Below are 27,990 nucleotides of genomic sequence, written 5' to 3'. Positions count from 1 at the left end.
ATAACTCCTGACCTGAGGTGACCTGTGACTTGAAATTTTGTGTGAAGGTGTTAAATTGATGCCCGGTAAGGTACCCAAAATTTGGCGGCGCTGCGCGCCGCCGTTTTCTCGCTATTTAAGAAAAAACCACAGGGGGGCCAAAATGGCCCCCCCATCAGGGCGCGGGTTAAAAATCCGATAAACTGTCACTTCATCCGCTCGCCCGTGTCCGTCCCGTCCGTGTCCGTTCCGTCCGTGTCCGTACTCCGTTCCGTCCGTGTCCGTACTCCGTTCCGTCCGTGTCCGTACTCCGTTCCGTCCGTGTCCGTACTCCGTTCCGTCCGTGTCCGTACTCCGTTCCGTCCGTGTCCGTACTCCGTTCCGTCCGTGTCCGTTCCGTCCGTGTCCGTTCCGTCCGTGTCCGTTCCGTCCGTGTCCGTTCCGTCCGTGTCCGTTCCGTCCGTGTCCGTTCCGTCCGTGTCCGTTCCGTCCGTGTCCGTTCCGTCCGTGTCCGTTCCGTCCGTGTCCGTTCCGTCCGTGTCCGTTCCGTCCGTGTCCGTACTCCGTTCCGTCCGTGTCCGTACTCCGTTCCGTCCGTGTCCGTACTCCGTTCCGTCCGTGTCCGTACTCCGTTCCGTCCGTGTCCGTACTCCGTTCCGTCCGTGTCCGTTCCGTCCGTGTCCGTTCCGTCCGTGTCCGTTCCGTCCGTGTCCGTTCCGTCCGTGTCCGTTCCGTCCGTGTCCGTTCCGTCCGTGTCCATCCGTATGTGTCCGTCCCGTCCGTGTCCGTCCCGACTCCCGTCCGTGTCCGTCCCGTCCGTGTCCGTCCCGTCGTCCATCCCGTCCCGGTCCGTGTCCGAGTCTCGTTCGTGTCCGTCCGTATGTGTCCGTCCTACCCAGCGTATCGTCCCGTCCCGTCCCGTCCGCCGAGTCCGCCGGGTCGTCGTTTAGGCCGTCTCGTGCTCTCATCCCTCGCCTCCAGATCCGCATCCGACCGACCGCGACCGCTCCGGGTCCGGAGCCGAACTGGGCCTAGGCACCAAGATTACTTTACTACTCGTAGGCACAATCTTGGTAGGCACTGCCTCTCTAAGGCTCTAAGTCTAGTCTCTGCAATTCTGCATCGGGCATCCTGATCCCGGATCCGCCCGCTTGTTCGACCCATTTCGTGCCCGCCAAAATGAAATATCTCCATTTGATACGACCGTACGGGCCGCATATAGTCCTATGTACGTACGGCCCAAGCGTACGGACCATACGGGCCATTCGAAGCGTCATCCAAGGCTAAAGTAATCTTGATCCAAGGCCCTATAGGATAGGGTTTTGGCGTCATCCGTCAAGACAGGCGTCACGCCTTCGTCGCCAGAAATATGGCAGCAATCCTTCGTCGGACCATTTTTGGCAAATGGCGTCGGTTGTTGAAGGAATGCCATTGATTGGGTGAGTCCGTTGCTTTGTTCCTTGAATTTTCGCGTGCTGATCATGGGAACTGTGGTGTATGATTATTTTTTGTCATTTACACTTTTGTTTAATCACTAAAATCCATGATTTGTTATTTGTCTTTTCTTTTGTTTTTATTTTCCGAACTATTTCTTCATCGTAATTCTTAGGCAAAAGTGGCGCAGACATTGTTTTGAAAATTGTCTGCTTTTATCATTTTTAAACATTTGCCCGGTGTTTTGTTGGCAATATTGCTATTATTTGCATAAATGGCAATGGCTGTTGTAAGTTTTTGCAACCATACTGGTTCTGGTTCCTGATAACATCTGCTTGATGTGGAAGCATGGCAACAAATGTCAGCTTACCTCTTTGCAGATTGAAATTGAATTGCCAATCTGACATTTTTGATACTGCAAGTCACCACAATGATGCACATTGTGCAGTGGCGCGGGATCCAGGGGCTAGCGGGGCCCCGCCCCAACATTTCGGCTAGGGGGTTCATAATGTATTTGAGCCCCCCCCCCACCATAGCTGGAGGAATCGAAATCAGAAATCTACCAACATAAATTCATAGATTCATACATAGGCGCGGGAACCATGGGGAAGGGGGCAGGGGGGAAGCTTGCCCCCACAACTCTGGGGCTGTGGGGGTGGTGCCCCACAACTTTTCATGAGGCCAGGAACTGTTTGGGCAGCTTGTCCTCCCCAAATTAGGGGTTGTGGGTCACAAAGGAAGAAAGCATGTGTGAAAAAATCCACCTCTTTCACTGGCTCGGCAACTCATTTGGCAGATTAAAACCTTGATTCCAGGTTGCCACTCAGTCAGCTGATATGGAATACCTCACTTTTTTGCAAATATTTTCGTTTTTTTCGTTGAAAAGGCAAAGGTCTGAAAAATAATTGGCCTAAAACCGGTGAGAAAATTATATTTGGGGGTACCCAAGGTTGATCTCTATTATGGTTCAGCCCCCCAGTCTGGAAGAAGTTCCCGTGCCACTGACATTTGCACTGATTGGATGTTGCCTTTTTGGTTCTTATCTCATAACTTTTCATTATCATCTTTTTCAGGTGATCCGAGGCTTGGAGCATCTCAATCTTGACCTAGGGTCTCCGCGTAATATTTGAGTTCGAGGTAAGGATGTTTTTTTATTCTTGTTGACAGACTAGAGGATCATAAGTTAGTCAGATAATTATGAAAAACATGGTGTGTTCCTAGAGTTTTGTAGCATTGCCACTGAATTAGCAAATTATGCTGTGACATATTGTCACATTAATAAAAAATAAGTGTAAGAAAATGTTTCAAATCACTATCTTACACTCCTCAGGTTCACCCAGCCTAACAAATATTTTTAGATGATTTCCTCAGTGTCCCAAAATCTGCCAGTTTGGGTGGGAAGGGGCATCCAAATCAAAATAATTTTCCGCTCCCACATCCAATTTTCCACAACAATTTTCACTCCCTATTCTACCAATAGAGCATCTGCGCGTAACTTTTACCTACTCCATATTCGATTCAATAATCTTATAGGTAAAGCAGCTCCCACATCCTCCAAAATTCACAAATAAACTAATGATTTCTGTTTTCCCTCTTTCTCTGCCTTTCTGACTGACATTGTGACGAATATTCCCCTCTGACACCCAAGCCAAAATATAATTTTGGGACACTGGATTTCCTAACCCTAACTGCCAAAATTAACAGTCTTGTATGACTAATTGCTTAGTGAATTTATGAACTGGACCTTCTGATTTTTTTAAGTACCTGCAATTAAGCAAAGAGAGGTTTGTATTGGTCAGATTTAAAGTCTTTTGAATCACTTTGAGTGCAAATGTAAATATGGCATGAGACATGCCATTGCGATGAATATAAAATCAAAAGTGAAATCAAGAGTAATATTATACTTTCAGCTTAAAGCTTCACCTGTGCCTTCCACTTAAGCACTTGAAGCAATTAGACAGGCTGATTAAGAAACTAGTGATGAAATGCTAAGCTGGACTGTACTGAAACCAACCTAAGCTTTAATTTTGCATTACATCACCTAGCTTTAAGTGTTTGCTAGAAGCTGGTGGCTCACTACATAACAGAATTCAGAAATGAAATGGAAGACAAGTGATTATGTAAATGCCTTACCATTTAGTCATGGATGCCAGAATGACTGTAAAGAATAATCCTTTGAATGTAGTTATGTAGTAAAAAGTGACATTTTCTCTTTGAAGATGCATTAGATGGGAAATGATTTACTCCACAATTTAGACATTGGCAGTGAGTGCAATCTGATTTCTTTTTTCAATTTATTATCTACCATGTGGGTAGTGTAGCTTTGAAACATCAGAAAAGATGGCATTTGTGGAGTTTATTACCTCAGGATAATCATTCACAAGAGTTGTTATTTAAGAATTGTCTTGAATTTTGCAGCTCATGTGATGTAGGTACTCATTTTTATATGCAGTCCTGTTCTCATGGTGATGCGAATGATATTTATTCGAGACATGTGCACTTTTGTGTCAGCTGCCTGCCAAAATGTTCAGGGATGAATATGTACAGCCCTCTGCAAACTGCGTGGTAGGTATTCCTTTTTCGACAAAACCGAGAATAACGCGAATACTATGCCATCGGTCACTCGGAAATCGTATCAGTATGACGCGCAAGACTTCGCACCTTAGATTGGCATTATCATCGTGTTCATTTTCTATCCAGTTTGGCAACAAAATCCAAAAGTTTATATTTGCCCCCAAAACAGACTTTTGCATTTTGTTGCAACACAAGGCGTATACTTTGTCTAGTGATGGACCTAATCGAAGAAGTGGAGCATGGCGCATCTATTTGCAGTGAGTTCCGACCGACTGATAACATAGCCTTTGAGTTATCACCGGTTTTGTCGAAAAAAGAATACCTACCACGCAGTCTGCTGAGGGCTGTACCAGCAAGCCACAAGTCAGGTAATCATGCACATTTTGTACAATCGTTGCATGCACAATGCGTGTCTAAGATACATTTTTGCCAAGAGATGTATGGCGCTGTCACTGTCTTGTGCCCTAATCGGTAGTAAAATATAGCCAGTAGTGTAAACCTGTGTCCAATGCCCGGTCACGTGGGCATCTGCCCTCTAATCAGTGGCCTCCTGCCCTACAACCCCCGGTGCGGTGTGCGGCAGCGGGCGCCGGCGGCAGCAGCGATGAGCGGCGCCGGCGACCAGCGCGTGTTTCTGGTGGACGGCCAGGCCGTGTATCTGGAGGGAGGCGGCGACATCTCGGAGGACGTGCTGCAGCAGGCACTGGCGCAGCTGGCCGGACGGGGCGCCGCCGCCACCGAGGAGCAGCAGCAGGCGGGCACCGTGCTCGGTAAGCGACTCTGCAAATGGGGACGGAGTATGGAATCGATGGTTGGTGCCTAATTCGTCGGCCTTCCATTTTTACGAATAGACCAGGGCCGATGGTTCCGTGTATTTCCTGGCCGATCCACTTGATGTGAATTGTGGACGGACGACCACATTTCTAAGAGACATTTGGTGGGAATATTACGCTACAACCTAAATATTTAGGACATAGCAGATTTATTACGAGCTAGCAGATTTGTTACGAGTTCATGAGTTGAATTGCCGAAGCTGTCCGTTCCAATAAGCGGTACCGCTGAGTCTAACCCCACCACTCTGCCGTCTGTGTGCGCCCACAGAGGTGCAGGACGATGGCGGCGCCGCCGCCGGCGGGGCCAGCGGTGACGCTGTGGAGCTGGCGGACGCAGAGGACGGCGATGAGGGCGTACTGGCCGTGCTGCAGGACGAGACCGGCCAGCAGCAGACGGTCCGACTGACCCCCAGCCAGGCAGCCGCGCTCGGCATCGACTACGACGAGCTGCTGGCCGCCGCCGGACAGGTGCGTGGGTTTATCGGACAGTCGCCGGACAGTTGTGTGTCTGTCAGACATTCACCGGACAGGTGGATTCTTCAGACATTTTCCGGACAGGTGTGTGCCTGTGAGACATTCACCGGACGGGTGTGTGTCTTGTCAGACTTTGGACCAGAAGGCGTGTGTCAGGACAGCCTCTGCGTGTCCGGTGTATGTCAGATAGTCGCCGGACAGGTGAGTGTCAGACAGACAGAGTCGCCAGGCAGGACGTATCTTTTAGACAGCCTTTGTATGTTAAATAAGTGTATCTGACTGTGTCTATCTAGATATGTCTTGGTGTGTCTGAGTAAGCGTATCTCCCAAAGTGTATGTCAATGTGTGACGGTGTCCCGTCGTTACCGCCAGGTGGAGCCGTCGGCGGAGGAACAGGAGGAGTCTGCCGACGCCTCCGCTGCCGAGCAGCAGCTCTCGGCTGGCGGGGTGCTGGCTCTGGACGCCGGTAAAACCGAGGAGGGAGACAGCAAGGTGAGCGAGAGGCACGATCATCCTCTGTGTGAGGCACATATAGCATGAAACGTGAAAAAATAATAAGCCAAAATTGATACACTTTACTTGGGCAGGCGAAACTCGTACTACAAGATATCAATAAACGTCGAACTCGTCTCTTTAAATTTGGCCTACGATACGGTAAAAATGTAGCTCAGTTTCGGGAAGTCAGGCGTGTGGGCACAAATGTCCCCGTACCCGACACACTGACGTTAGACGATCACATCTGATAACACGCGCCCCTGCCGCAGGTGACGTACACGTTCGAGGTGGTGGACGACCCGGAGCAGGCGGACGGCGGTTCGGCCGGCTCCGACCTGCTGGCCAAGTCCCGGCAGATCATGGTGCCCCAGGTTCGGCCGGGCGGCACGGCGGCGCCCTCCAAATCGGCCGCCACCGCCGCCTCGACTGTCACCGCTGCCCGGCTCACCGTCGGAAAGGTGCGTGGAGCCCAGCGGGGAACGGGGATCATTGGGACTCTGAGGAATAAGTCGAGGAGGGGACTGAGTCTCACGAGTAGCTCCCATTTAAACTTGTGCTGGATGCCTGGTTAATATTGTGTTTCATTGCTAGGGGCATTTACTGTCTTAGGGGGGCCCAAGTTGAGTTATTACGTCCTAATATTGTGTTTCATTTCAAGGGGTCTTTGTTGGCTTGGGGCCCCAAGTTGGGACCCGGTCGTCTTGTTCCGGCCCGGCAGCCTGTGTTCCAGTAAGTTGTGGTTTGTCTCGCCTTAGTGTCGCAGCCAAAGAAGTGTGTTGTCCTGTCCAGTCCAGTCGAAGCTAAATGTGTGCTGTGTGTCCCGTCTGATATCCATTGGTGAGCTGTTCCGACGCCCCTGCTTACCCTATCGGCCCACGTTCCTATCTGACCGGCTCTGTCTCGTACCCCCTCAGGCGGCGTCTGGGTCTGGAACTACCACGGCCTCCGCCGGCGGTACCAAGTCGGCGGCTGCGGACGGCGCCAACAATGACGCGAACGGCGCAGGCGCCACAGCAGAGGTACAGTGGGTCACCGCTCTCACGTCTACCGCTGCAGTTAGGAGCAAACTGTATTTCAGAATGCATACCTGCAGAGTGCTGAGGCCTGGAACAGCACTTGGTTAAATGGGTCGGCAATTTTTACTTGAGCGTCTTGTGGGTAGGCAATATGCATCTAAACTGGTCCAAATGGCTGAGTCACTGGCATTCAAAAATACTTGCATATAGCAGTATTTGACATAAAAGACCCCCGACCCTTCCCCCACCCCCACTGCTCACCAGGCAGTCCAGTAGCCAATTAATGACCAGCCCCCGTCCCCCTTTGACCGACGCTCTGGCGGTGATTTCAGGATCCGTCGGAGGACGACCCCGACGTGCCCGTTATCCTGACGCCCATGAACGGCCAGAACCTGCCGGACTTCATCGAGCCGCGGCCCGGCCTCAAGATCCTGGTGCGGCCTCTGCGCGAGACGCCTGGCGCGCCGCCGCCGCCCGCGCGGCCGCTCGGCTCTTCAGACAACCCGATCCAGCTGGTGCAGCAGGGCAACACGTTCAAGTCGCTGCAGCCGCTGAGTGCCGAGCAGCTCAAACAGATCGCCACAGTGCTCCAGCAGAGCAGGCTCAATGTGCCCGGAAACGCCAAGAACACCATCTACGACGCGAATACCAACACGCGCATCGTGTACCGGTGAGGCGGCCGCAGAGATACGCTGGGGGAGGAGGGAGGAAGGGGGTGGTAACTGGTGGGAGAGGATCAGAGATACTGTCCTAGCTGACCGCCGGAGACGCGGGTTTCTGTCTGGGTCATGGCGACCGGTACGTTTAGCTGTGTTGAATAATTAGACCATTAATAAGCGCAGCATGTTGAACACTGAACAGTAATAATTGCTGGAGGTCTGAACTCTGACCGTATATGACTTGCGAAGGCAGAAGTCGACCGACTTATGACGTGAGCTGGCCTTTGACCTGAGATGACCTGCCCCGAACTCTGACCCATGACCTCTGACCTGAGCTGACTTCTTCCGGCAGGGTGGTGTACCCGGAGGACCAGCGGCCGGCCGGTCGGGGCCGCTCCTCGTCCTACTACACTCCGCGCGGCCGGGGTCGGGGTCGACCTCGCGGCCGGGGCCGGGGTCGCGGCAGGGCGCGGGGCCGGCCGCGCAAGGAAGACTACGACCAGGACTGGCACCCCGGCATGGACACGGAGATGGAGCCGGTACGTTCTTTTCTTCTCTCTCATGGTCTTTGCCGTCAACTTGGGTAGCTTCGTAAGACAGTTCGTAGGACAGTGCAGTTCCAGATCTGATTCACCATTGTAAGCTAGTGGTATCCGTATATCGTAAGCTAGCCGCGGCTGTTTTCTCCTGCCCAGATCGAAGCGTGTTTCCTTCCTCAGTCAACACCCCGCTCTGACCACTGTCGATTTACAGGTGGATCCCGCCGAAAAGAAGAAAATCACGACTAAAACTCGAACGGGGCGCGTCTCCAAGCCTCCCAAACACATGGTCAAGGACTACAAGCATATTCACAGGTAGGCTGATTGCCGGACAGTCATGTGGAATTAATTGCTTCTGTTTCTGATTCTTTTGATGGTGTTTGGTCGACTTAAATGTCCAAAGGTACTTTTATGCGTACCGACTTATCCTGGTATTATAATCTTGTTTTTGTGAGGCTGAATGCATTTATTTGGATGTGATTAGTGATTGCCCACCACCCATTATGGTTCTAATCCTATGAACTGAATGCTGAAATTTTCGGCTTAGACATCGGATTTCTGACCTTACTAAACAGCTGTATTGCCACCCAACCCCACTGAACGGCTTTGTCTGACCCAGCCGCAGCTGACCCACTGAGTCTCACCTCTGGCCTGTTTCAGACTGGACCTGAACCAGCCGGACCTGGACGATTCGGACGGCGGATATTCGGACTACGGAGACCTGGAGACGGGCGGCGACGGGGAGGCAGAGGGCGGCGTGAAGACGGAGCCGGGCGAGGATGGGGAGGCAGGTCAGTACAGACAGGGAGGGAGTGGAGAGTGTATAGAGACGGGTGCCGACGGGGAGCAGGACGGGGAGAGGCCGAGGGCGGCGTGAAGACGGAGCCGGGCGAGGATGGGGAGGCAGGTCAGTGAGAGGGGGGAATGGGGAAAGTATGGAGACAGGCAGTGACGGGGAGTAGGACGGGGAGAAGGAGGGCGGCGTGAAGACGGAGCCGGGGGAGGACGGGGAGGCAGGTCAGTGAGAGGGATGGGGAGTGTGTAGAGACGGGTGCCGACGGGGAGGGGGAGGGCGGCGTGAAGACGGAGCCGGGGAAGGATGGGGAGGCAGGTCAGTACAGACAGGGAGGGAGTGGGGAGGACGGGGAGGCAGGTCAGTACAGACAGGGAGGGAGTGGGGAGTGTATAGAGACGGGTGGCGACGGGGACCAGGAGGGCGGCGTGAAGACGGAGCCGGGGGAGGACGGGGAGGCAGGTCAGTGAGAGGGGGAGGGAGTGGGGAGTGTATAAAGACGCGGCGGCGTGAAGACGGAGCCGGGGGAGGACGGGGAGGCAGGTCAGTGAGAGGGAGTGGGGAGTGTATAGAGACGGGCGGCGACGGTGAGCAGGAGGGGGAGAGGCCGAGGGCGGCGTCAAGGAGCCGGGGGAGGCGGGTCAGTGAGAGAGACTGGAGCAGGTCATACAGAAGCGGCACCGGAGGGAGAGGCAGGTCAGTCTGCAGGGATGAGACTGTGAGGGATGTTACAGAGGCGAGAGACAGGTCAGCCAGTAGGGCGAGAGTACTCAGAACTGACCGTGCCATATAGAGAGGCAGCCGCGGAGAGTTCAGGGGACGGAAAATCTATAAAGATGCAGACGAATGGATGAAAAGCTCATCCTTGGCAATAGGGAGGACTCCTAAAAAAGGTTCCAGGCAGTTGGGTTCACAGGCTGAGGGGGCGGTGTTCTGACAGCGGTATCTGTCAATATGATGTGGAAGTGGACTGGATGTTAAGCACAACTATCTAGTGAGAGCCGGATGGATCAGATCTCTTTGTGTAAAATTTGTCGCAATGTCACCAGAACTGCCCGTCCCGCCTCTGACCGAGCTGATCTCCCCCTTCTGTGTTCTCTGGCGCAGGGACATCCTCCAAGTCTGGCCAGCGACTGACTGCCGCCGGGACGCCGCGGGTCAAACGCGAGGTGCCGCAGGCGGTCCGTGATCGGTTCACCTGCCGGACCTGTGGAACGCTGTGTATTGGCTACGCCCGGCTCGAGGGCCACTATCGGAAAAATCCCACACACAGGAGACACTGTGAGTGTTTCTAAGGTCTTTCTCAGGGGTGGGATGGGTGAAATGTGCACGTTGGACTTGGTAGCGTGCAGTGGCGGCGCCACGAATTTTCGCCAGTGGGGGCAAGCTTGAGACTGACCCAACTGTTGTCTGATAACGCCGATCTGCAAAATCCATGAGCACCTTGTCCCTAGATGTTGTTATTCAAAATTATTTTGGTTTCAGGTTTCATGCATAGGCGTATAGTTTAACCATTAACCCTCGCGGGCCCGGAAGGGGGGGGGGGGGCGTTTTTCGCCTCCCCCTGGCGAATATTTGCGATACCTCACGAACGCTTAGGGATAGAAAGACGAAACTTGCTGTACCTTATCCCCCATTAATTTGACATCTTTTGAAGCAAACAATTTGGACCTAGCCTCCTTGATAATGTCTCAGGGCCGATTTTTCTAGACTCCTGCACGGCAAACTTCGGCGTCACAGACGTGAACTTCAACCAGCTGCCAAAAATTGAGTTTTAGAGATGAAGACAAATTACGAGCACGGTTGTGTAGCATTTGACCTAGAAAAAATACTTAAGTAACTTTGGTGACCTGAGGTCAGAGGTCAGGGCAACGACCCCGAGCTGGGGCTTTAGTTTCTTTTTCGCAAATAATTTCAACAAAAAATGGTCCAGTCCAGGAGCTACGGCAGTGGTACCTTCGCATTAGTCTTGTCGAGACGCGTCGAATGACATGTATATTGTTTGGAAAAGGTGAAGTTTTATGTTGACCTCATGTGACCTCGAATGACATTTGGTTGATTTTTTACACATGGAAGGTCATTTGTGATGATTTCGTAGCCGCTGATCACGATTCTGGGCCTCTGGCATCCATTTTGCTGTAAGCATTCATTTAGAGCCTCAGTATGGCAAAACATGTCTTAATTATTATGCCTGACGTGAATAGTGAAATAGCCTCTAGCAAGGATACTCTCTTGTGACTTTGACCTTGTAGCAGCCTTGTATCGTAAGCTAAGGCACAAATAGGGGTCCGCTAAGCTTGAAAACATATCAAAACATCTCGGAATTTAGTATACAAGATATTAAGAAAAAGTGCAAAGTTTGTGGTCAATTTTGAGCATGATCGTGACCTTGAATTTGAATGTTATGCACATCATCGGAATCCACGGATGCTCTTCTTTTGTTCAACATCCCTTTTAGCCGATTTTATGCACCATGCCGTCCTCTGGAAACACGTACTTTGAGACCACTACATAAATGCCGGTTTTTGCCTTTGACCTTGAATTCTGACCTTGAAAACTGACCTGAGGTCAAAAAGTTTAGGTGCTTTAGAATCTTCTCATAGATACTTTTCGTTTGGTACCATTTTTGTTTCCGTAGCTGCCCTGCCTTATTAACGGAGTTAAACAGGGGGGGGGGAGGGCTACCCCGGGCTGCGGTGGTTAGGATTACCCCCGGGCCCGGCCGAAATAAAACTATAAAACTAGATTGCGAGACACAAACCTGTGAAAACGTTATGTTGTTCGTTGAGATGTAAAATGGTGTGTTCCTCAAAACTATAGTCGGTACCTATTTCTCCTTTTCCCCGTAGTACGTATAGATGTGCGATTCTCTCACATAGGTACGATTGATATAGGTACAAGAACAAGCTCCATTAGGGCGACCCACATACAATTCCAGATAACCCGGAATATACATACCTATCACATTTTGTCATACCTCTCTGAGCTCAGTCTCAGTCTAAGGGTTCCCAAAAGAAGGTGATCTCTTCTCTGGCCGACTTTTGATAAACTACTTCTCAACCTCCTCGAGATCAAGTTCGAGGGCAGCCTTTTGGTGAATGAAAATGAGTAGGAAAATGAGTGGGAGTAGGAGATATGCGACAGACGGTCCGAGAACGAACGTTCTGCTGACGCACTTGATACGAGGACCGTCAAAAACAGGCGTACTATTATAACCTCCTATAATGAATGTTGCACCGTTCTTCTGTTCCCATACATCAGCCAAATTTTGTGGGGGCAAAAACATAGTCTTGCCCCCACGGCCTCTTGCCAGTGGGGGCAGTCTGCCCCCACTGCCCCCACGGTGGCGCCGCCCTTGGTAGCGTGTGTGTAACTACGTTGACTATTCTTTTTTTAGGCATCCAGATCATGGTAAAAGTATTCCGATGGATTTGTCATGCAACGTGTATCCGCGCTTCGCACTGGCGGTTGAAGTTAGTCGTATCATTTGTGTTGGCCGTTGGGTTAGTCTGCCAGTTAATGTGCTTGAACTGGGGAACTATTGTTGGTGTTCCTGACACCTGGCCCTGTCTGTTGGCAGCCATGGACTTCCCGTCTCCGGTCAAGCCGAGGCCCGCTGTGGTGTACACAGGTGAGTGTCGGACGTGTGATGCTACCTAACGTATTCGACGATACGATGCGACGGGGCCGCAACAGCAGCCTGATAAGTGGTCTTTGAAAGCTGCTATGTCTCGCTGCCCCCCAAGGTTCCAGTACTAATGCTGCAGCTGTCTATCGTCATAAAATGACTACCTACTTTGTTTGTTAACCCGCGCCCGGCTGGGGGTCCTGGATTTCCACGCCCTGCTGGGGGGGGGGTGTTTGAACCCCCCCCCTTGTAACTCGGCTCCTGGGCCACGTAGCGATACTCGGAAGGCGGCGTTCGAAAGAGCGTCAAAAATAATGACGAAATCACTTCGGTCAATTTTTGGGTCAGGTCAAAGGTCAGGTCACCAGAGGTCATTGAAGGCCAAATTTGGCCGATTTCCAGGTCGAATAGCGAAAATTTCCAAGAAGCCAACGCATAACTCGGGAACCAATAGAGCTACAGCGCCGCGGAAAAGCGCATTCGATAGCCCTATTAACGCCCTTTCTGAGTAATTCTCTCAGATTTGACCTAACGTCAACGGTTTTGCCTGCAGGGGGCAAAAACTACAAAAATAGCCGATTTTTTCGGAAACAGTTTTTCGGCAATAACTTTTGACCCAAGCCTTGTACGAGCTTACTTTTACCGGCATCGTGTTCCTCTCATCAAGACGCATCGAATGAACTATAACTTGACCTTGAAAGGTCAACTTGAAAATTTGACCTCAGTTCAAGGTCATGACCTGACCAGAAAGGGTCATGTTGCATATCAGTCGATCCGTATCGTCGAGCTGAACACATCTAAGGCGTTTTCATCGCTCTAGCATGCCTCTATCAAAAGTTATTTGCGAAAAACTGTTAGATACCATTCGTGACCTAAGATGACCTCAGGGCATAAACAAAGGTCACGGACACCACTTTCGTGTTCAGTGTGTCTAATCCACTTGCAATTCGGTGTTTGGGAGTGTTTATAATGTCTTTCATCCAAAAGAGGCGCATTTCAATTTTCTCCCATTGACTTATAATGGGGAGGTCGCAAAATTGACCTGACCTTAGGTCATCGATATCAAAATTCCGAGATATACATTTTGTACGTGCTATTGCTCTTAGCAATCGCTGAAAGTTTCAAAGCGATCGGTCACTCGGTGTAGCTATGACAGACATTGAAACTTTTTATGAGGTGAGGTCACTTCAAGTGACCTGATGACCTGACCTTGAATGACCTTGGTCTGAAATTTTCACAACATGTGTAGAATTGATGTATGATAAGGTGTACCAAAAACGGCGGCGCTCCGCGCCGCCGTTTTTGAGATATTCGCGAAAAACCACAAGGGGGGGGGGTGTTCAAACACCCCCCCAGCAGGGCGCGGGTTAATTGGGGCTTTAGGGCGCGCCGACTACTAAGGTCATTCAAACCCCAATGAACGTAAACCCCAATGAACGAACTACTAAGGTCATTTTGCGCCCATAAAATGACTACTTTATACCCCAGTTCTTTGTGTGACGTAGTAGCCATTAGGAGGTGGTACCCCTCTGATCGTCGTGTCTGTGCTGTTTTTCAAATCTCAGGTCGGAGAGGTCGGCCACCCCGCCAGCCTGCGTTCGAGAGCCGTCTGCCTGCCAAACGACCCCGGTTGGAGGTAAGCACGGAGTCTGGGCCACGCCCGAAGACCCCCAGGGACGCCGTGGTTCGTCCATCTCGCTCTAATGACGGCTGGTTGCGATTGATGGACTTTTGATTACGCTGTGGTTGGAAATGCTTACGGTGCAACGTTATCGCAGACTACCTGTTCACCTCGCCTTTTCCGGTTATCCAGTCAGAATTGGACAGTTATGAGATCGCAAGGTTCCGTGTTTCTGCGAGACTAGCGTAATTGATCATCAATTCACTTGAATGATCACTTATTCGTTGCCTCTAAGAGTGACTCATCCCCCATGTCCCACTGACCCACCTTCCAGTGTACCCCTTAGCTACATTGCAATGACCCTCCTGACATCTGCCCACATTCATGCCCCTCTGGACCACGTTCATTGCCTTTATGACCTCTTACCCTCGTTACCCCTCTGACGGCTGTCTGATCTTCCCCCCAGGAACCCAAGGAGCCGGAGGAGGAGCCGCTGTCGCCGGAGCAGCTGGTGACCACTCTGCTGGACCAGTCGGGAGGCAGCATCAACCGGCTCTGTGACGCCATGGCCGAGTGTGTCAAACAGTTTCGGGAGCGGGTACGCGGCGCGCTGCGCTCCCCCGCTGAGGATGAGGAGGTGGACGAGAGTGCCGCATTCACGGTGAGAAATGGAAAGATGTGAAGGGTGGTGGTTGGCGAGTGTGTGTTATCTTATTCATGTTGAGAAATGAGCAATACGGATATTTATTTGTATGGTGAAACTAGATAAACGGGGCACCGTTTTCACAGTGCCTGGAGTGATTAGTAATGAAACACAGGTTCAAATGAGAAACAGGTTCATCACATCATCACATATTGTGTCTGGTGTCGCCGGTTGTTATGTCCGCCTGCGGGAGTCCTGACGACCTACGTTTCCCGCCTACAGATCGACGCCGAGCGGTCGGCGCTGACCGGCCTGCCGGAGGGCGTCTACTTGCCCACCGAGCGGCCCGCGTCAGCGGCAGCCTCAGCCGTCTCGTCGCCGGCGCCGTCGGCCGCTGAGCAGCCCCAGTCTCCGCGGCCGCCGGCCGCCGCGCCAGCCACACTCACACTAGAGGAGGCTCTGGCCGCGCAGATGGAGGAGCCGCCCGAGCAGCTGATGGAGACGGAACCGGAGCCGGAGCCGGAGCCAGAGCCAGAGCCAGCGGAAAAGGAGGGAGTCGACACACAGGAGCCCATGGAGCAGGACGCTGGGGCCGCTCCCGCGTCGGCCGAGGGTGACACGAAGCCGGCGGGCTCTCCGGTGGAGAAGTCTGACCCCGCCGGTACGGCCGCGGAGGGCGAGCGGCCGCCGGCGGGCCGGAAGGAGCCGGCGGAGCCCGTGGGGGATGTACTGGACGAGTTTGTCGGCGGTCTGGTGGACACGGCCGACTACGCGCCGCTGCCGCCCGGCGGCGAGACGGCGCCGGCGGCGGCGGCCGAGTTTGACGCCGGTCAGATCCAGATCCGGCTGCCGGACGGCCGGGACCTGACGGCAGCCGCCGCCGCGCCGGAGACCGCGACTGAGGCCGGGACCGAGGGCGAGACGGAGGCGGAGGCGGGCGCCAGCATGCCGCTGCTGGCCGAGCAGCGGTGAGCGGCCGGCCGCCAGCGAGGGACCCGAGAACGTACAAACCGCGGCTCCCACCGAGCCGCTGTGAAGAGCAGCCGCTTTTGGCTGCAGTGACGCCATTTGCTGTGGGTGCTGCGCCGCACGCTTCCACATTCACACATTACATTGTACATTCTCATCCCGGATAAATAGCATCTACCCATCGTCACGATTTGGTTGGTTTTGCGAAGCTTATTTGCAACCAGAATTATTATGAACTTCTGGTGTGTGTTGCGCCAGTTTCTAATAAACTGTGAATATGTATCTGTGTTTGTGAAACCCGTGGGTAACTAAACGGTTCACTTTATTTTCAACAAGCGTAGTTGACCGACAGGACATCGCCGACCAACCAAGACACTCAACCATCTCTTCGCTGGTATGACAGATGTCACCAGCGGATATTGGTTCTCTCACAGTATCGCAATCACAGAGGATCCCATGAGCTCACAGTTCCCCTCGCATCCCCTTGTAGGCTGAGGTCCACTGGCCGAGAGAGTCACCCAATGGCGATCAGACCAGTCCTGCTCAATCTGAGTCCGATATGGCGTCAGAGTCGTAGTATGCTCCTCCCAGCAGCCGCGGAACCGGCCGTTCAGACATCTCGGTATCCTCTGCTTGTGGTGCAGTTTGCTTCGAAACCTCGGTATCTTCCGCAGAATATGGCGCCGGCTGCTCGGGCACCGCATCGCTACCTCCTACCGACGATGTTGGAATGTCCGATGGTTCTGCCCGGTCGGAGGGAGAACCAGCTGCCTCCTCTGCGCTCTGTCCACCAGGGGGAGCCACTCGCGCCCCACCTATCGGCCGTCCATCAAAGAACTGCTCGTTCACCACATACCGCACACACTGCAGAAGGATGTTCCGCTCGCGACGAATGTCGTTTGCCAACAGTTTCTCTAGCAGGGTCAGCGGACGGCGCCGTTTTCTGGGAGGCTGTGCGGGGCCACCTCCCCGGCCCCCGCCCCGCTGACCCCGTCCCCGTCCCCGCCGCCACTGGCCCCGGCCGCCCGAGTTACCGTTGGTGGGACGGTCCGCAGAGGCCGGAGCGGTAGCCGGAGAGTCACAGCCGGGGCCGGGAGGCGGTACGGAGCCGACCGTCGTGGGTCTCTCCGGGACCTTGTCACCCCCGCTGGGTACTGATGGGGAGCACTTCGGTCCGGCCGGCGGGTCCTCGTCTACAGGGGGTGGTGCGGGCTCCTGCTTTACGCTACCGTTCCCGTCATCCCCCTCCGCTACGTCACCATTCGTGATATCCTCGCCTTCCGCTGCGTCACCGTTCACGACATCTTGGCCATTGACTTCGTCGTGTTTCTTCATGTCCTGTTCTTCCGCTGCATTCGGATCTCCCGCGTCCTGGTTTTCCGTTGTGCCATTGCTCTCGCACACGGCGTCTGTGTATGCCGTCACAGCCAGAATTCCGGTGAAAGGAGCCAGACCGCGGCACGTTCCCTCCTCGTCGCTGTCTGAGTGAGCTGTCTGCTGCTGGGCAGGCGGACGGTGGTGCGCTCCCCGACCGCGGCCCCTGCCGCCGCGGCCGCGGCCGCGTCCCCGACCCCGCCCGGGCCGCTCCTGCGCCGGCGGGAAGCGGCCGCCCCGCTCCGGTATCCGGATACCGCGCGCCGCGCGCTCTGCCTGCTCGGCCTGCCGGCGCGCCGCCGACTCGGGACGACAGAAGTTGGCGCGCCGCTGCTCGCGCCAGCGCGCGATCGCCTCGGGCGTGTTGAGCGCCATGATGACCTTAGCCAGTCCGGTCTGGTGCTGCATGGTCACATGTTTCTCGACAACGCGCGGGTGGGCAGTGAACGGGCAGTCTTCCAGACCGCAGCGCACGTGCTCTCGGCAGTGCTCGTCCAGCTGCTGCTGTGTGCCGTAGCTGCGGTCACACGATCCGCAGTGGAAAGGCCGTGCGCGCCGGTCCGACGCCAGGATCTCGTCGGTTCGCTCCGGGTGCGCCAGGCAGAAGCGCTCCTTGGCCTCATTCACCAGCCGGTTGACGAGCTGGCGCTGTTGGTCGGCGGCGGCGCGGTCCTCCTCGCAGCTGGAGCGCGCCGCCCGGTTCTGCAGGAAGTTGCGGCGCCGGATCTCGGCCACCAGGTGCGGTGTCATCCACGGCTTGTCGCTGGTGAAGCCGGGCGGCGCTGCCGGAGCGGTCTGAGCGTGCGGCGTCGGCAGGCGGATCTGACCCGGCGGAGGGGGGAAGTCGGGTCGGTACTTCACCGGCGCCGAGTAGAACGGTCGCGCCGCCATCCCAGTCAGTGGTCAGGCCTCCAGAGCTGTAAGGGAAAAGTAACACAGTTGAAAAAGAATGTCATGAATGTTTCTTATCAGAGCTAAGTAAAAAAAAAAAACAGCCACCTGTTTGTGGCTCCAGCATGCAGCTAGAGCAGATGTCTCATGCTCACAGAATAATACAATCTTTTGTGTTTTAGGCAATGTCAGGATGGAAAAATGCATCAGCCTCAAACCAGAGCTAAAAATTTGTTTATCATTAACAATAATCTTTATTTTATGTTGTGATACTTAAATTACTTAATACTTGATACCTATGTATTATATACAGATATTGTGTAAGAAAATTCAAAATACACAATAACACAGTAACATTTAGTCCAAATCTAATGAGTTCTAAAAATAAATGATTAATTAGGTTATCAAATATTTACATGAAATAACAGTATTATTCAATTAGGCAGCTACACAAAACAATAAAGCTTTTGGAATAGGGATCATAAACCACTGCAACTCAGTAGGCGGAACTATGGTCATGAGTACCCAAATATAGGAACGTTCCCATTTTTGGGAACGGAGTTCCCAAATATGGGAACGGGCGTTCCCATTTATGAGAACGGAAGGCAATTTTTCGGCCGTTCGCCCACTAAAACTCAAAAGTGCATCACGTCTCAAAAAAGTGCACGCTGATTTAAGTATCTACTAAATCTCCATAAAGTTATCTTTAATCTGACCGTGGAACAAGGAAATTGACCGTGGAATGATATTTTTAATGATTTTTTAAAAATGACAGAATGGTGGAAATATGGGTTATACGACATTTAACATGCAAGTTTAAGGAAAATGAAGCATTTTTTACATTTTGAGGTCAAGTATAATAATTTTCGCCTGGTTATGAAGTTTCATTCTAGCGACACCAGATGATGACATATGCAAGCGAACACGCGGACAGTCCCGAGGTAATATTGTTGACATTTGGTGTCGGGGCGATCGACCGCGTGGAACGTCAGTGATTTTACCGAACTACTGTTGTAAACTCAGTTTCAGTGGTTTAAAATCATTCAGCTGTATTTTATCAGCCCTGAAAGACATATTTTATTTGGATGCTAGCTGTTTAGCGTTGTTTTATAAGCAGTGTCATGAGCGTGGTTTTTGTCTTCGGCGTTTCTAAGCATGATCGGTTGGGGGAATTTCTCTGATATAGGTCGCTCTGTGTGGCTTATTTATAATTTTTATGCTGATTTCGATCATACGTCGTGCCCATCCTACCAGGCCTTTTGCCACTTACACTCATTAAGAAAGGAAAAAACTAGATTTTCATTGGGACTAGGTGTTTTGAGGGTGTAACATATTCAGCGTTCCCATTTTTGGATACTTCTTGTGCTCGTCAACTCTCGGTGATTAGCAGACAGGTGCTTGACATGTCTCCACCCTCGGCGCGGACGGTGGATATAGGTATGGAAGACCTTGTTGAACATCGCTGAGCGTTGTGGATTACGTAATCCTGCAGAGGGGGGCGTGCCCGCTGCGAGATCGACGGGAATAAAAGCGCAGAAGACCGGGCGAAACATGCAACGGTCTTGCCGGAAAGGTCATCTGATGATTGTTGCGTTAACAATAATTTGCGGCGTTGGACGTGATGCTTGTTAATGAAAAGAGCCCCTGAAAGGCGTCGGTGAAATCGTTCCCAATTTTGGGTACGCCGTTCCCATAATAAGGAACGCTTGCAGCGCCAGTGTACGACAGCGTTCCCAAATTTGGGCTCGCGGCCCGGGTGATGGACTGCTTTAGAAATAGGGGAACGATTTGAAACTACGATGGGTCTTACAATATCAAACTCTTTCCCAACAATATTGAGACAACTATCAGGCGGTTCACGATCGTTTTATATTTTTTGGACGTCATTTAACAGTTCTTTTTCTTGTTTTAAATAATGCCTACATGGCGTTCCCATATTTGGGTTTATCGTTCCCAAACATGGGAACGAAAATGCGTTCCCGAAAATGGGTACGCTTGACCATAGTTCCGCCTACTGAACTGTCCTCAAAATGAAGGAATATTTCCAAATAAGCTATAACTCAAAAGTCCAACTGACGTCATCCCATTGTATATAGTTCAGTAGGCGGAACTATGGTCAAGCGTACCCATTTTCGGGAACGCATTTTCGTTCCCATGTTTGGGAACGATAAACCCAAATATGGGAACGCCATGTAGGCATTATTTAAAACAAGAAAAAGAACTGTTAAATGACGTCCAAAAAATATAAAACGATCGTGAACCGCCTGATAGTTGTCTCAATATTGTTGGGAAAGAGTTTGATATTGTAAGGCCCATCGTAGTTTCAAATCGTTCCCCTATTTCTAAAGCAGTCCATCACCCGGGCCGCGAGCCCAAATTTGGGAACGCTCTCGTACACTGGCGCTGCAAGCGTTCCTTATTATGGGAACGGCGTACCCAAAATTGGGAACGATTTCACCGACGCCTTTCAGGGGCTCTTTTCATTAACAAGCATCACGTCCAACGCCGCAAATTATTGTTAACGCAACAATCATCAGATGACCTTTCCGGCAAGACCGTTGCATGTTTCGCCCGGTCTTCTGCGCTTTTATTCCCGTCGATCTCGCAGCGGGCACGCCCCCCTCTGCAGGATTACGTAATCCACAACGCTCAGCGATGTTCAACAAGGTCTTCCATGCCTATATCCACCGTCCGCGCCGAGGGTGGAGACATCAGTGTTGCCAGGTCGAGTGCTGCCAATACCTCCAGAAAGTGTTGTAAAAACCTCTAGAAACCTCTGTTCCATTGCCGCTGATTATGAGGGATATACCTCCATACCTACCTCCGTATCACAAACCGTGGCGCTGTTTCAAAGCACGCTGCCATCCGCTGCCAGCGCGTGATGACATCATCAAGCCCATTGCTCCAACACTACCAAACGGTCTGTTCCAGTCGCACTTCCATAACACCTTTAAACTCCTCCAAGATTGCTTCCCTGTACCAGTGTCAGCTCTAGCCCCTACAAATCAAAGGAGGGCCCTGCTCCAACCTCCTCTATCTTGCCCTTGGAGGAGTTTAGAGGTGTTAGGAAGTGCGACTGGAACAGACCCAGCCCAAAGTGTGACGTCAGCGCGCTGGCAGCAGCTGGCAGCGGGCTTTGAAACACCCGGTTGTATCCCCAATCAAGATAATTCACTCATCCTTCGCATGCCTTCGCATTTGTCCGCATAACTTGGTGGACTTGGTGCCCACCGTGGGCACCAGGTTTACATAGCCTTGGTGCCCACGTTTACATAGCCTTGGTGCCCACGGTATATCGAGAACTTTTAGCTGCAGCCGGCGGCCAGAGCCTCAATAGTGAACAAGCCAAAAGTAGGTTTTTCGTTTCCATCAATCTGTAAAAAGTGTGTTTAAGCATGCAATACAATAACATGAAATTAAGTAACTAAATAGTTCTCAAGACACCTTGATGCTAATTGTCTTTTCTCGAATTTTCAGATTACCTCTAGAAAACCCTCTAGAATCCGGCATTTTTCAAAAACCTCCAGGAGCCCCGAAACGCTCCCCTAAAACCTCTAGATCTGGAGGTTTACCTCTAGACCTGGCAACACTGGGAGACATGTCAAGCACCTGTCTGCTAATCACCGAGAGTTGACGAGCACAAGAAGTATCCAAAAATGGGAACGCTGAATATGTTACACCCTCAAAACACGGACACGCCTAAGAGCTGGACTTTTTGATGACGTCTTCGGGTGACGTCATGTCGTGTGTGACGTTTCGTGAGCAGGTAAGGAAAAGTCACCACCGCTGGCGAACATTGGTGCGGTAAATGGCAGACACAAATGCTCCGCAGAAAAGACAAATGTGTAACTTCAGTATTCGACGACATTCGTTGGGTATAATTTATACTGTGTTTTCTCTGCATTATTAACATATTCATCATATATACAATATAAGGGCCACATGTTTTTTACAGGGAGACATGTCAGACAGCCCAGTAGGATGAGGCTTCGTCAAGCGTCATTTTTAGCAAAGCTTTTCTAGCATAAAAGTTAAAATGACAACACTCACTGGGAAAATGGTGATATGATATTATTTTAATGGCCATTGAAAATTCTGTTTGTCAGATTTGATATTCTGAACAGCGGTTTGGCAAGATATTTTCAGTACCTAAGTAATCCACTTTGCTAGAGTACTTTTGTGCGCTTTTACGTGAATGCATCCATTTCCCCCTGAAATAAACTTTTATAGTGATATCAAGCATCTTTTTTCATTGTGTTCAAAACTTTGAATTTCAGCGCCAAATGCTGGCTCTGTTCAACCTTGGACCCCCATTCACAACAGCCAGAATCAAGATTCTTTGTCTTCTTTTAAGAACTGCCGGAATAACTTTCCTATCTTACTTCCCTTAACCTGAAACTTGTGTTTTCTCCACCAGGGTGCAAAATTGGTATAATGGTGGTCAAATTTGATTACTATGGCATCATCACCGTAGTCATACTTAGCAAAGCTGTAGTCAAAAACAGTATTGCTAAAAATGACCACTCTTGACCAACCAAACCTCACCCCACTGAGTTCAAACACCATTGTCAAAAGTCCTTACACTCGACTCCCAGCTGTTGTGTCTTTGCTATGTGATGTTAAACATATAAAACATCTTACTATTCATGTATGCGCCATGACTCATGCAATCTTTTCACAGCCAAGACGCTCCTAAGGTACTGGGAATGTGGGGAGTGCAGCAGCATCAGTGCAGCACCGATGGTCGGATGCGATGGCTGCGATAAATGGTACCACTTCCGTTGTGCGGGACTGACTAAGGAGCCAGGTAAGCGCAAATGTTTTCTGTCTCAGTATTTTTGTTGCAGCTATAGTGATCAATGAAATATTTTCCGCACTGTTCAGCCAAACATGTATTTCAAACAATCAGAATCTGCTTCCCAACCAAGGGCGTCACCACAGGGGGGGGGGGGACGGAGGGGATCTCGTCCCCTCCACTTTTTAAAATGTTAACATTACGCCTATGGCGTTGCATGGAAAGAATCGACTTGAAATGGTCCTCGTCCCCTCCAAAATGGTCAATGTCCCCTCCAGTCGTCGCACCGTGGCGTCGCCCCTGTTCCCAACTACACAAATTTAATCAAACAATGTGCCAATATGGAATTTTCAGGTTCCGTTGAATGAAATAGGAACAATGATAATTGTAGATTGCGTATACCTGCAAGAGAGGAAAACAGAATACATTGTATTGCTTGTCCTTCGCCGATACTGTTATTTTTCCATTTCTAGAAACACCGACATGGCGATGCAGGTGGCGCTGCCTGGTGAGGCCGCGGTCTCCGGAATCGCCTGCAGACGAAGTCACCTGGCGTCCATCTGCACATCACTTGCAGCAGTGAGGCCTGCTGACAGCGTCTGGCAGTGTCGGCAACGTGCCAGACAGCTATCTGGAGTCCTGCTCACCGCAGGTCGCCGACAGGAGGGGCGACGCATCGTCTCCGAGGTCGCCTCAGCAGCAGTGAGACCCCACTGGCCGTCTTCTTAGGCTTCAACTAGATTGCGAATAACCTATGCTGAGACAACGCCCATGACGTGTGATCCGGTACCGCTACCGCACTGCGTGCCTGTGCCCGCCGTGAGCCGCTAGTGCATGGGTTCGACCATGAGAATATGTGTTTATGCTGCTTTTTATACTATTGTTTATACGTTGAAGTGACGAATTGTTTATTTTTCGCAAGCCTCCGCTGTCCGGTTGCCTGCAGCTCCATGCAACGCCAGCTGTACTGTTGTTTTAATGTTGTCTCTCCGCTTAGCTGTGCTGTTGCCTCTCCGCTCATAACAAACTATGCTGAGACAACGCCCATGACGTGTGATCCGGTACCGCTACCGCACTGCGTGCCTGTGCCCGCCGTGAGCCGCTAGTGCATGGGTTCGACCATGAGAATATGTGTTTATGCTGCTTTTTATACTATTGTTTATACGTTGAAGTGACAAATTGTTTATTTTTCGCAAGCTTCCGCTGTCCGGTTGCCTGCAGCTCCATGCAACGCCAGCTGTACTGTTGTTTTAATGTTGTCTCTCCGCTCAGCTGTACTGTTGCCTCTCCGCTCATATATGACACCCTCTATATGAATGGCACTACTGATTGTCACACCCACTGTCCGTATTGTCCGTAGTGGTGTCTGAGCAGTAATCGCCACGCACTTTCAGAATGTGGATCGCTCATGATTGCTCAATACAATACAATACAATACGCCCATGTTCATACAGCGTGCAGAATCCAGATTCTATTGAGGAGAGTTGAGCCAAGTCACCATAGGCTCGGGAAGAGAGCAACGTGGAGGCCCACTGCCCCTTCCCCGGCCCCCACTGGGGGCGCCAGCCACTCCAACTTTTGACTGGATGTCAAGAGCGTCGCCACGAGGGGAACGAGTCGCCGGCCAGCCAAGGTAGCCAACGGCGTGTGAAGGTTGCCTGACCTCGAGGAAACTGAGATGGCACCAACGGAGGTTTTGTTAAGTAGGCGACCAAAATTCGAGCGGCAGCAACCTGGGCACCTTCACAGATAGCAGTGCCGCGTATCAGGGCGCCTTCGACGGTGAGCTGGGCGCCGATCATCAGGACGCCGGGGGAATATGACCCAATATCCCTCGTAAATATGTGCCTCGGAAGGGAGACCCAACCATAAAACTGAAAGCTCGCCGTATTTTATCCACTATTTTTCGAGCAGGTCCATAGATTTCCGTCCTCAAAAGTGCGGGGATATTCCCCAGTGTTTGAGTTGGATGGGACTATAGTGGCGTTTACACCGACAGGAGATTCCCATTGCCGGCTGTGGGAAACTACTGTCGGTGTAAACGCCATTCATATTTCCTGCGTCACCCCTGTGGGGACGCCCTTACTCCATGGTGCCGAGCTTATCAATTTGGATATCAATGGAATCAAAATCTCTTATCGATCGATGAAGAACTAAATTACCCCGACCCGGAGAGCGTCTTTGGAATCAAAGCAGTAGCACATGACGTAAGACTTCAGGCAAATAAATCCTTCTTGTCTGAAATAAAACATTTGTGTATTGATAAGCACGTTTTATAAGCAATGGTAGCAAGATTCTCCATGTATTTGGTTAAAGTGATAATTTAGTAGCAGATACTTACCGTCGCATTTCGTTTTTTTAGTTAATAATTTATATTGTCAGAACTAGCAACATGTCTCTTCACTCAACAATAATTACAAAAGTGAAAAGGAAATGATAAATTGCTTATATTTTGGTGAAACTAAAAATAAATTCAGCACATATTTTTTTTACAGCGTTGAAGTCCAGCTCCAAAGGACAGCTGACGATCGTAGCCGAGCAGGCGCTTTGGTACTTCTTCACTACTTCTTAGAAGTACCCGTTAGTACCGATCATGTCTCACATAATAAGCTATTGGAGCAAAAATATGCATGTTCTTCTAATTATTCTCCTTTCACACTTTAAATAAATACTTTTGAAATGCATTTAGTAATAAATTTCACAAAAACGGCTTGAAATTTTACAACGTCAAAATACTTATTCTAATTTCCACCATGAAACCACCACTATATTACTTGCTTACAGAACCGTGCGCACAGTGCGCGCAGTTTTATCGTGACGTCAGAGGGTGCTTCCTCAGTGGCGCCCCCTGGCGGGGAACGCGTGCAAAAAGTCCAGCTCTTAGGCATGTCCCAAAACACCTAGTCCCAATGAAAATCTAGTTTTTTCCTTTCTTAAAGGGAGATAATGAGCTTTCTTTTTTCTTTAATAAAAATTACTCGACATCTATACTATTTCTACTGTAGTTTCTATAAAATATGAAAATTTCCTAGCACATTTTCGTATGTGAAAAAGGTTTTTATTTTTGCAAAAAAGAAGCAGTACTTGCAGTACTTGTAACACCCACCGAAATGCGTTGTCCTTCTTGTCCTTCTCTATAAAAAAAGTCGCAGTATATGGCGCTTTTGTTTCAAACAGCGGCGCTTGGGTTTTTGTTTATGTTATCGCCTTGTCGTTGCTTGGTTGTAAGGATTCTAATTTGAATTAGAGTTAATTCGGTTTAGAATTAATTAGATTCGTACATAGTGCCTACTCTTCTTTGTTTCCAAGTATTATTTTGCGCCACAAATGAACGGCATGCGCCAGAAACGCAGCCAAATCTTGCGATTGCGACTACGAAATTCATTATTTTGGCCTCAGAGCCTGAAGCGAAAAATACAAGCATATTTATTTCAAAAAGACTTCAGGTTTGTCGAACGGTGTTATGAGAATTTTGATAACAGTACTGCATAAGTTTTTCAGTGATGCCGCAAAAGTGTTGTATCTATCTTCTTTTATTGTGCAGTCGGCGGGACCGATTCAAAATTGAGTCGTTGCTACTAAAATAGCAGCATATGGCCTCAGATGATGAACAGGAAAAATAGTTGCGTAAATTTAGACATAAACCACCCCCAAACCATGAATATCTTTTGAAGGCACTATAGACGACCATTAACTAACTAGATGTGATGAAGATCAAATGTAAGGAATACGCTCATTTTACAAAATTACATGCAAGTACCAAAAAGTGATGTAAGTACTTATTCAACGGTCATTTTCAGCGCTCCCCGCTAACGTGACTTCAAGTTGAGATATTTGCGGCAAGGTACCGCATTGAGCAAAATGGTTTTAATTTACATTATAACTTGTTGTGTTTTGTCAGAAAATGATCCTAACTCAGATTTTGTGGAAAAAGGTCATTATCTCCCTTTAATGAGTGTAAGTGGCAAAAGGCCTGGTAGGATGGGCACGAGGTATGATCGTAATCAGCATAAAAATTATAAATAAGCCACACAGAGCGACCTATATCAGAGAAATTCCCCCCAAACGATCATGCTTAGAAACGCCGAAGACAAAAACCACGCTCATGACGCTGCTTATAAAACAACGCTAAACAGCTAGCATCCAAATAAAATATGTCTTTCAGGGCTGATAAAATACAGCTGAATGATTTTAAACCACTGAAACTGAGTTAACAACAGTAGTTCGGTAAAATCACTGACGTTCCACGCGGTCGATCACCCCGACACCAAAAGTCAACAATATTACCTCGGGACTGTCCGCGTGTTCGCTTGCATATGTCAGCATCTGGTGTCGCTAGAATGAAATTTCATAACCAGGCGAAAATTATTATACTTGACCTCAAAATGTAAAAAATGCTTCATTTTCCTTAAAATTGCATGTTAAATGTCGTATAACCCATATTTCCACCATTCTGTCATTTTTAAAAAATCATTAAAAATATCATTCCACGGTCAATTTCCTTGTTCCACGGTCAGATTAAAGATAACTTCATGGAGATTTAGTAGATACTTAAATCAGCGTGCACTTTTTTGAGACGTGATGCACTTTTGAGTTTTAGTGGGCGAACGGCCGAAAAAATTGCCTTCCGTTCTCATAAATGGGAACGCCCGTTCCCATATTTGGGAACTCCGTTCCCAAAAATGGGAACGTTCCTATATTTGGGTACTCATGACCATAGTTCTGCCTACTGAGTTCTGCAGGGTCTGCCTAAGAGAGGGCTTCAATTCAATTGGGGGGCAAGTGCCGGCCACTTTCAAAATCCAAAACTAGACTCGGGATTCTGAACTTTCAATTATCCTGATCCACTTCTGTACGCAGGGATCATGATGATCAATGATGAATATGATAAGATATGAACCACACCAAGACACAGGGACGCATGCACCTAAATGTATCATCAATCTTCAGGCAGAATGGATGGATTTATCAAAAAGTTTATGAAACGGGCAACCGTGCAACTGCTCTTCTAGAACATAGGCCCCGCCGCCCCGCCTCAGCCTCACAGCTTGAGCTCCCACCACAGCCCTAGCTCTCAATAAGGGCTCTCACGTACTTCGAGCGTATTGACACAACATCTAAGACACTCATCAATACACAGCAACATATTTAGGCATTTATTTGCATATTTACCATGTGAGCCTCCAGCCCCGCCAATTATAATCGTTACCTACTATTATTGTCACGTGGTCAAAAAACAAAGCTGCGCAACATATCGTAACTATATCGCCAGA

General features: G+C 50.2%; 2 protein-coding genes across 3 annotated transcripts; one reads left to right on the top strand and one right to left on the bottom strand.

The window, feature by feature from the left end:
• The first annotated feature begins 1,385 nt into the window (after nt 1-1,385).
• Nucleotides 1,386-15,937, top strand: LOC122383610. 2 transcript variants are annotated; one of them, XM_043370205.1, is made up of 16 exons: nt 1,386-1,418; nt 2,487-2,550; nt 4,571-4,757; nt 5,089-5,288; nt 5,667-5,786; nt 6,059-6,247; nt 6,704-6,808; nt 7,138-7,475; nt 7,817-8,003; nt 8,218-8,318; nt 8,664-8,794; nt 9,904-10,077; nt 12,377-12,427; nt 13,990-14,060; nt 14,512-14,706; nt 14,971-15,937. In XM_043370205.1, exons 3-16 carry the CDS (start codon nt 4,592-4,594, stop codon nt 15,658-15,660), a joined length of 2,718 nt encoding a protein of 905 aa, XP_043226140.1. In that variant the 5' UTR covers nt 1,386-1,418; nt 2,487-2,550; nt 4,571-4,591; the 3' UTR covers nt 15,661-15,937. The 2 variants fall into 2 exon arrangements, with proteins under 2 accessions (XP_043226140.1, XP_043226141.1); XM_043370206.1 differs by lacking the exon at nt 1,386-1,418 and adding an exon at nt 1,613-1,702.
• A 25-nt stretch (nt 15,938-15,962) lies between these two features.
• On the bottom strand, nt 15,963-20,500 carry LOC122383609 (nuclear fragile X mental retardation-interacting protein 1-like). Its single transcript, XM_043370204.1, has 2 exons — nt 20,465-20,500; nt 15,963-17,948 (listed from the first exon to the last, which is right to left on the bottom strand). The coding sequence occupies exon 2, from the start codon at nt 17,920-17,922 to the stop codon at nt 16,201-16,203; it is 1,722 nt and encodes a 573-aa protein (XP_043226139.1). The 5' UTR covers nt 17,923-17,948; nt 20,465-20,500; the 3' UTR covers nt 15,963-16,200.
• Between the last annotated feature and the right edge of the window lie 7,490 nt (nt 20,501-27,990).

The sequence above is a fragment of the Amphibalanus amphitrite genome, unplaced genomic scaffold (assembly GCF_019059575.1).
Source record: "Amphibalanus amphitrite isolate SeventyFive unplaced genomic scaffold, NRLGWU_Aamphi_draft 000169F_arrow, whole genome shotgun sequence".
Lineage (NCBI taxonomy): Eukaryota > Metazoa > Arthropoda > Thecostraca > Balanomorpha > Balanidae > Amphibalanus > Amphibalanus amphitrite.
Note: the sequence above shows the minus strand (reverse complement) of the source record. Positions and strands in the feature narration are given on the sequence as shown.

Bases quoted from the DNA above. Each gene is read 5' to 3' on its own strand.
- LOC122383610 (XM_043370205.1), top strand. From the start codon at position 4,592: ATGAGCGGCGCCGGCGACCAGCGCGTGTTTCTGGTGGACGGCCAGGCC. The intron at 4,758-5,088 runs GTAAGCGACTCT...GTGCGCCCACAG, and splicing joins GCAGGCGGGCACCGTGCTCG to AGGTGCAGGACGATGGCGGC. The intron at 14,707-14,970 runs GTGAGAAATGGA...TCCCGCCTACAG, and splicing joins ACGAGAGTGCCGCATTCACG to ATCGACGCCGAGCGGTCGGC.
- LOC122383609 (XM_043370204.1), bottom strand. From the start codon at position 17,922: ATGGCGGCGCGACCGTTCTACTCGGCGCCGGTGAAGTACCGACCCGAC.